The 9967-nt window shown below is 41.2% G+C and overlaps 1 protein-coding gene across 1 annotated transcript; it reads right to left on the minus strand.

Annotated features, from left to right (window-relative positions):
* Positions 1-309: 309 nt before the first annotated feature.
* On the minus strand, positions 310-7204 carry LOC139467118 (protein Hikeshi-like). The gene is made up of 4 exons (XM_071248837.1): positions 7067-7204; positions 5174-5303; positions 4191-4295; positions 310-2292 (listed from the first exon to the last, which is right to left on the minus strand). The coding sequence occupies exons 1-4, from the start codon at positions 7094-7096 to the stop codon at positions 1970-1972; spliced, it is 588 nt and encodes a 195-aa protein (XP_071104938.1). The 5' UTR covers positions 7097-7204; the 3' UTR covers positions 310-1969.
* Positions 7205-9967: the final 2763 nt, after the last annotated feature.

Here is a 9967-nt window from a genome sequence, read left to right on the forward strand (position 1 = left end):
TTGAAGGACAAGCATTGTGACATTAATCATTTGTTTGTCCAGCTATATGACAGTGATCCACGCAATTGGGATTGATGACATGCATCAACCAGGTCAGCGAGCCTGACCACCTGATCCCGTTAGTCGCCTCTTATGACAAGCATAGTCGTCTTTTATGGCAAGCATAGTCATCTTTTATGGCACGCATGGGTTGCTGAAGACCTATTCTACTCTGGACCTCTTGGGCCGATATCAATTAAGGACAAGTGGAACAGGGTATGCATTACATACAAACACAGGAGCTGCACCTTGACTGAGCCATCACTGGAAGAGTGAATGAGTTGTGTTTAATGCTGCATTTAACAGTATTCCAGTTATATCACTGCGTGTCAGCTTAATGTGGGAGGAAAGCCCGAAGTCATGCAGGTCTCAAATGTTTACCACTTTGGTGAAACCCATGAGCACGGGTATGGCGCTGACTGACCTAGAAACATAATCGGGGCGATCCGGGAGACAAACCCACAATCATAGGTTTCTGGCTTGCCCAAGGGACGCAACTCTGCACAGCGAATCATGGCGCCTTAGACGACTGGGCTACCTGTGCCCCTGACCCTGGAAGAAACTTCTAACACACTTCTTTGCCACTAACCTAGTCACTAAGGAAGGTGCTCACGTGATTTGATGCACTTCACGATATAGATTTTGTTCAGCGATCAGATAGTTTTCACAAGGTGCAGCCATTTTGTTTGATATGAGAGGTGGTCACAGGAGGAACATAGAAGGGACATAATAGCCACCGGTGGCGCTACGATCGAACCCAGAAATTGCAGCCAAGTTCGGCAAGGGTGGAAATTGGACTTTTACAGTCAGTTAACTCCCTTGCCTGGGGAAGATGCATGGCTACTGGCACACCATGGACTGTGCCTGACGTCATGTACCATATACATTTTGTTGAGAATAAATGTAAAATCTGTGACAAAACCTTTAGAGACTATGCAACCAAACATGCCTCTAAGAATCAATTCCAGTAGAGTGTTCCAGTAGTGTTATATAGACTATTATTAGCTGAGCTTACTAGACCAAACAGAACTTTACTAGACTTGGGCTTCAGACTAGTGGTTAAAGTCACAGACTGCATATATGCCATTGATTGAGTTATTGAAACTAGATCAACAGTGACCAATTACTGTATTGTAAGATATCCACTACAGTAAATTCTTATTGTGTAAGCAAACCTTTCATAGAAAGATATAAATTCAGAATGACCCATGTATGACAGTGATTCGTGCAACAAAATCCCTGTAAACGTGTAAATAAACAGAGATATAATTGACATTTCCCTAAAAAGTCTCAAAAACAAAACATGGTGAAGCAAAGGTATAAAACATGGGGCTTCTTGATCATATTCGTCCATAACATTAATCATGTTAATAATATTAAAAAATTATCCTTTATAGTTGCATCACAAAAATCCAAATATAGTTTCGGAAAACTAGAGATTTCACTCTCCTGATGAACTTATTCAGGTAGTGAAACGAGCAAGCATGTCTGAACTTGATATCAACTATTTCCTACAACAGTGAGTGAGTTGGGTTTAACGCCGCTTTTAACAGTATTCCAGTTATATCATGGCATGTCAGCTTAATGTGGGAGGAAAGCCCCATGTGATGCAGGTCTCGGACGTTTACCACTTCGGTGAAACCCACAAGCACGGGTATGGTGCTGACAAACCTAGAAACATAATCGGGGTAAACCGGGAGTCAAACCCACAATCATAGGTGCCTGGCGTTTCCAGGGGACGCAACTCTGCACAGCGAATTGCAGCATCTTAGACGACTGGGCCACAAAGAAAAACAAAAGACAATAAAGGGGGACAGATGACATACACTGAAAATAAGCCCACAAAAACCTGTAATCTTCACGCATAATACAAGATGCATTTGACACAAGTCTCCCACAGAATGATGACAATCTCCAAGCCAACACTGTCTCATGTCCTCCAGAAATTAGGGTTTTGTTCTAAGCGTCTCTGAAAATTTTCAAACCATTTTTGCAACGTGCTGATGGGCACGAATGTCTCGGAAGGGTTTGGCGTCATCTGGGACTGGGTCACGGCAAACGAGGAGGCAAAATTGAAAAAGTTCTCAAGCATTTTCCTTGAATATTCAACAAATGATTCCACACTCGACACAGTGGCTTGGGTGACTGGTGTTTGCTGTGCAAGCTGAGCCAGGGGCTCAACAGATATTCCAATCTGGGCGTTGTGGGACGCCTGTTGACCAAACATGTTCTGTTGAAATGAGTTACCTCCCCCTGGAAGAGATAAATGCATGAGATAAATTTCATACCGGGTAAGCCGAATTTTGAGGATCCGGAGCTCCAGATAACTTTTTTAGCAATTGAATTTTTACTCACAGATTTCTATTTTAATTGGGTTATTACATTTTTCATTGGGTAACCAATATTTTTTTTCACTCATCTATATCATGTATATATCACTCTATTGGGTTTATCCAAAATGAGTAAACATTTTGAGATTAAAAAAAAAAATGTTATGTTTTAGATGTAATATAACGGTTCTAAATGTAGGCTTGACTCGGAAAGTAAACTATCTCGTAATTGTGTTTTGGAAAGTGGCTCCGCTGGACGCATGCCAAAGAAGCTTCATTGGGTATTTACGCATGTTGTTTTCAAACAATTTGAATTTTTCATTTAATGCATGTGTTTCTGTATGCAAGTAATTGGGTTTTGAACAGTTTTGGGGGGTATTTTTTGCAAATATGCAGCTTATCTGTAGCTCTGGAAAGAGATGCTGTAGAAAGGGGTCGGCTTGTCTGTAAAATTTAACTACGTTGGTCGCGGAGAGTCCTGGCATGGGTGACCGCATTTCGGCAGCTTGGCTCCTGAGAGTTTCTAGGGCTTCGGTTCTGCCCCACACTGACGCACATGTAACACATGTGGTGTCTCCTTGGGCAAGTGACTTTGTTCGAAATGTGCCTCTGTTCACCCAGGAGCGAATGGGTACCCGGTATGATGCGAGGGCAATGGCTGTTAACATTCTAGCACCTAACAGGCAGCTTGGGTTGTATACTCCACAGGGAGCCGAGAATGATTCTTGAGTGCGCACTGATCCAGTGACCGGGTAATAATAATAATATCGCCTATCGCCTTGAGCATGCCCCTGTGTGGTGTGGATATATGCGCAAAATACATAGCCTATTATCATCATCATCATCATCATCATCATTATTATTATTTTTTTTATTATTATCATCATTGTATTCCACAACAAATAGTAAGAAACAAAGAAATCACTGATATACTCTGAAAAATCTGCCTTAAACTTTTTTTCTGCGGCACGTCCACTATAACCACCACGCCATGTTCTGCCATGGTTACAGATGGAGCTACTCTACTTCTGTCCTTATGTCATCGCTTCCTGTTCTATTTAAAGCACATCGCGATATCACAAACTGATGATTGAAGTATTGTCTGTAACTAAATAATGAATGACATTGTAGATATCGGTGAATCATAACATCCCTATTCCTCATCAGAATCAAATGATGAAGCATTGTTATAAGAGTTAAAATATTTTCATTTTCAAGTGATTTCTGGCAAGACTTGTGGAAATGAAAATTATATTACAATGTTCAGTGAGGCCATATGGGCATCCTACTTTGTTTGTTTGTTTGTTGTTTAACGCCACACTCAGCAATATTCCAGCTAAATGACAGCGGTCTGTAAATAATCGAGTCTGGACCAGACATCATGAGCATCTAACTACATAACTGGGATACGATGACATGCATTAACCCAGTCAGCGAGCCTGAACACCCGATCCCATTAACTGGTCTTTGGGAAAATAGCATTTAGATGGAGGAACCCCCAAATTATTTATATTTTAACGCTATGGATAGAACCCATTATTTTCAATTGTAATTTTGAACACAGAAAGATATCCATTCACCATGTTCACAGACTTTAGCACAAGGGCATATATAAAAAATTAATTGAGTTAAAAAATTCAAAGCACCAAAGTCTTTATTTATAGTATATTTAGCAATCACTTACTCGTATTAGCCATTTATACAAATCCCTTTGATCATGTTTATCTGAAAATAAATGTGTCTGGATCACACAAACTCGTGATTGATATCATGAGCATCCCCATGATCATGAATAGTACTAGTCCTGAAATAGAGACCCACCTGTTTTTAGTGAGGATATTTTGAATATAGTGCTTGGTTTTGCATTTGTCAGATGTCCCAACAGCTGCCATGAAGGACCATCTGTGCTTGGCCACGAGAAATACACTGAAGCAGACATGAATACATGTTAACCCATCCTGGTTAATAAGAAATAGGTCTGCATTGTATACTGGTATACTGCAATACGCTTTTCAAAATTAAATATTTCAATACTTTTTCTGTATACATAACATGTTTCATATTTATTTGTACAGTTCAACCTAAAATCTACACTGAATTTACAAATGATTTTTCCCTGCAACATGTTCAAAATTGATTGACAAAAAGGCGGAAACGCGGAAGTGATATTCTCTCAAGGGTTGACTGACATGCTGAGTTTTACATACCGTGTCCGACGTAATAAGCGCCCAGGGCTCTCTCAAATTTAGAAACAGGGGGCTCTTATTTGAAAATTATTTTGGTGAAAAAAAAAACAGAGTTGAAAGATAAATTTTGTGGTTTATGCTGACAGCCTGAAATGGTTACATACGAGAGAAACATTTTTCCAGAATTGAATTTCCCATAATTAAGGATGCATTTAACACACATATTATAGACGAATAAATAAGTCTTGTGTACATTGATCATTCGGAAGGGTCGCTCATTTTGGATTGTTCACTAGCCAATATATTAGCCAATATCACCGTGGGCGCTTATTGGAGCGAGGCGCTTATTACGTCGAATACGGTAACTATGCAGAAAATAGCATCTGCATGTACAATCAGTGTCAAAGACTGTCAAACACTTTATCTCCCAATATACATGTATCTCAATATGTATCGTAATACAGATACCTCTACCTCAATATATTGCATTATCTTTTTTGCAAAGATACAGTCCAAATAAGAAATGATAAAAATTTACTTAAAAGTTGTCAACTGTGTTAAATAGGCGTATCCAAAGAACATGATGTACATTTGTGTCTTAAATGCGTATCTTCCTACCAGCGCCTCCGAAGCCATCAGGGAAGGGAGTCTGTCCAGTCATGAAGAGGACGACGTGGTTGATGTTGTCAGCATCTGAGATGTTGAAGAGGAACTGGGTCTCTGACACCTGCTGTAGGTCTGTTTGTACCTGTAGACACAGGGGACTATTAATTAAGAACTGACTTCACTATGTGTTTGTGTTTATGAAGGAATAAATGTGAAAAAGGGTGTGCATACAGTGTAAATCCACATAGCGTCGCGCAAAGCGTGCAGTCCAGTTTTTACGTTTATAACTCTATAAACGCAAACACATGTCAACAATAATAACTTCACACACTGATTATTTAATCATTCAGAGCTCCAGATAAGCTTTTGGTGTTGTGGGAATTTTCCCCATGCATTTTAAAATCATTGGGTATCAGTAATTCTATCTGGGTATTCAAATTTCTGTTACCCACTAGTTTTTACACATGTGGGTATTTAAGTTAAATACTTAAAAACACTATTCATCTAGTCCCTGCAAACTGGTGTCGTGTGGGTTCGAGAGCTTTATAGGACTCTAGAATACCACGATACTTCCACAAGAAAGTGTGATGGCAAATGATCATGATGTAAGTGTCATCGTGGAGTTTGGCAAGGTTGACAGAATGCCCGTTTATAATTGCAAAATAAGTTGCTGATTTGCTTATCAAATATGCAGGGTTACTTCACAATATTTTGATGATACGCACAAGTTTTATTTTTGTAGCGTATCTGTAATGTTCGTTGCGTACGTGATATGCTTGGATTTTATTTTACTGCATATTTCTGCATTTCTGATGCGCATTTCACGCAGATAAGCAGCTTATCTGGAGATCTGATCATTAATACAAATCTGTAGACAACAACACACAATCAGTGATATTGTTCAGCATGGTTATACAACACAACCCCTGCCCATTCTAGTAAATGCCATAAGAATGGTTTGGTTAGCCAATCAGATTAAAATGGAACAGGTATGGGCTAAAATGGGCTAGGACAGGTATCTCGGGTTGTTTTATGACTATAATAATAAAATTCCATGGTTACATAAGTACAAGTTGCCAATGTTTGCATTTCTTTCTTTCCTTCTGAATTTATATTGTTTGAGTAGAGACAAAGCTGCAGAAGACTTCAGTGTTTGCACAATCAGATTGTTTTATACTATATCTTATTACTTTTTACCAGGGTTCTGGTAAACAATTGCCAACTGAACATTTTGTATCCAACTTGAGACCTACAGCAGGTACCCGGGTAGGGCCAGGTAATAGGTGTACAGGTACCCGGTTAATAGGGGTACGGGTGCCCGGGTAGTAAATTTGGACTCATCACAGCCCTACCAAAGAATTTGTCATACAAAGTGAAAATTTAGCCTATTTGACAAATCCTGCAGTAGATAAATGCAAAATCTGCACACGTTCTGCACAGGAGGGTATTTCTGCAAAATATTTTGGAATACACCATGGACTGATATGAAATGTTTACTAAAATAATTGCGTGTTATAGGGGCCAAATGTAATCAAGTTGTTGTTCCCCAGTAGTAAGCAGAAAGAAAATACCATTGTGCCTCGGGTATGTATAGCCCACATGTTTCTGAAGGTCTTCCAGACTTTGGGCTTGACTCGATGACTACCTCTAATCGGTTTAGGCTTATCCAGGTACTACGTTCATGGCAGTTCGATGATGGCAAGGAGTTGTTGATCGCGCACCAAGTCAGCCAAGCCATGCCACGTAAACAATGTAGCAATAAGTAAGCCTCGTTTACAGCATTCTAGGCCAAGAAAGCCTCGAAAGCCTTGACTGTAAGTGTAAACAAGCGACTTCCTTCTGTCCCAAACATATTGCCTTCAATCCACCAGCTCATTTCGCGAACTCTTTACACTAAATACTTACAAGACGCCCTGCAATTATGATCCCAAACATCTCTCTGGTACCTTCAGTAGTTAAACAGAAACATGCATTCCAAATTAGCAGGTTATATGCGTTGGACAGGGCTATCGCTTCAAGAACGTTCCTTGACCGTGCAGAAATGTAAACACCAAAGGGAGGTAATCCTGCGAACGACAAGGGGAGATAATAGCTGAACATTTGAAAGGTTCGTAAAATAACTGTTTTAGCCCCAAGTCACATTTCTATTAGATTTCATACCACAAAACTGTTTTACTACCAACTAAATTGTAATCTGCACGTTGTACAAAAAGTGAGACTTCTCTCGCTAAGGCCACAAGGTGATATTATTTCTCATTTACAGACACGAGAAAATACATTTGTTTCATAATAATTCGAATAAATGGACCAAATGCTTTGTTGACTTTGAAGCATATGTTCCTGTGGTAGAACTGAGGATTTACAGTTTGCAATTGTCGCACACACAATCAAATACTACTCAATGAAAAGCAATCGATGAATGCAAAACAGTGGTGACATACCACTCATCTTTTGAAAGGGCTAATTTGAAAATGTCATTCTATTTAAATATACGCTTCACATATTATGAGTGAGTGAGTGAGTTGGGTTTAACGCCGCTGTGAACAGTTTTATCACGGCGCGTCATCTTAATGTGGGACGAAAGCCGGAAGTGATGCAGGTCCCAGACGTTTACCGCTTCGGTGAAACCCACGAGCACGGGTATGGTGCTGACAAACCTAGAAACATAATCGGGGCCCGGCGAACCGTGATTCGAACCCACAATGATAGATTTTCTGGCGTGCCCAAAGGACGCAACTCTGCACAGCGAATCGTGGCGCCTTAGACGACTAGGCCTCCCGTGCACCCTTGAAAAAGTGAATAAAAAGTTAGTTAATCATTGGCTATATGAACTGTAAGTGTAAATAAATATCGGTACTCATTTTATTGTTATTAGAAAGCCATGTCTTCGGCATGATCTAAAGCATGAGTTCACTAAGGTGTATCGAGACAGTGGAAAGGGCCACGTGAGACTCTAAAAGTCATGGTCATATCAATGTCAGAATGGCGAATGCCAATCTCATTAAAATCAGGGCCCCGTTCCTCAAAGCGATCTTAGCGCTACGATGATCGTAAGCCTATGTTAAAGTATGGGACTTACGATCACCTTAGTGCTAAGATCGCTTTGTGGAACGGGGCCCTGATCTTAGTTCTCGCTACAGCTAAACAAACAGAACTAAGATCTGATTTTAATGAGATTGGGCGAATGCACTTGTTGCTGTCAGACATTTACCGAATATACATGGAGGCAGATTTGGTTACCTTGCTGGCAATAAGTTCAAGGTCAGTCAACAGGCAGAGAGATGATACAATATATTGGAGTATTCAGTACTTCACAGGAACAATCCAGACCTCCGAGGATCTGCTGCTAAAAGTTGGACCAACCGCGCACAATCATGAAATCCTACCCCACATCCACGATGTAGACGTGGTCAAGAACAGAGACTACGCCCATCCCTACTATCCATGATGATGAGCTGTCCATCCTGAGAACTAATGTTGTCATAAGGACTAATATTGACCTGAGGACTAATGTTGACCTGAGGACTAATATTGACCTGAGGACTAATATTGACCTGATACCAACGCAAGCCCTTCAGCGCTTTCCAACTTACATCTCTATGAAATCACAGATGTACAGAGAGTTAGTGAGTGAGTGAGTCGGGTTTAACGCTGCTTTTAACAGTATTCCAGTTATATCGCGGCATGTCAGCTAAAAAGCCCGAAATGATGCAGGTCTCAGACGTTTACCACTTCGGTGAAACCCATGAGCACCGATATGGTGATGACATTTAGTCGCGATTTAGTCGCCTTCTTCCTTGGCAATTTCGGTTGACCTGCCCTTCTTTGTTTTACGTTTTAGACATAATCGGGGCGAACCAGGATTCGAACCCACAAACATAGGTTTCTGGCGTGCGCAAGGGACGCAACTCTGCACAGCGAATCGCCGCGCCTTAGACGACTGGGCCACCCGTGCCCCTGATGTACACACAGAGAGAGGCAGAAGACTCGTGCAGAGCTACCCAAGACAGGACAGTCTATACAACTGGAGGGCGAGTGGACAACAACTGATGCCAGTGATGACTTTCGGAATGCTGCTGATGGTGACAACAACGAAAAGACAACAACGACTGATGCCGATTAATAGTGCTAGCACACTGAGATACCATGCCACAGTTTAACATGAATACCCCACTCAGACACAGTATACTGACTCCGAGCCGACAAGTCCTTGTTTTAGCCCCTTAATGTCGAGCGCCAGACAGGGTAACAACAAGTACCATCTTTTAACGTCTTTTGTTATGACGCGGCTGGGGATCGAACCCTGGACCTTCCGGTCTTCGGGCGGACGCTCTACCATTAGACCACGGAGGCGGTCGTCGCCTCCTGGCAGACTCCCGTCTGTGACCACGTCGTTGCGCCAATTGGATTTGTCACGTTTGATTATGGAGTGTACTGACGGCTCGGCTCGGCTGTCAGGTGCTTAGGAAGGAGATTAACCCTTGAATGTGAGAGACTGGGAGACTATGATCTACCATCTTCCCGAGGCAAGGGAGTTAACTGACTATAAAAGTTCAGTTTCCACCCTTGCCGAACTAGGCTGATATTATGGAGTTACATTTTGGCTGGGCTAACGAGTCTATGCATAGTCCAATCAAAATCGCGTACCGAAATCGAAATCCGGTTCGTAAAGTGTCATGCAGATTTTGGTCGACTGCAGGATTTGCAAAGCATGTGCTCTGCTAACTCGTTGTCAACAGATATTTTCTAAATCTTTTCATGTTTTTAATCAAGGTGCTCACGTGATTTGATGCACTTTGCGATGTA

This window comes from Haliotis cracherodii, unplaced genomic scaffold (assembly GCF_022045235.1).
Source record: "Haliotis cracherodii isolate W230 unplaced genomic scaffold, xgHalCrac1.p SCAF_19, whole genome shotgun sequence".
In the NCBI taxonomy this organism is placed as follows: Eukaryota; Metazoa; Mollusca; class Gastropoda; order Lepetellida; family Haliotidae; genus Haliotis; species Haliotis cracherodii.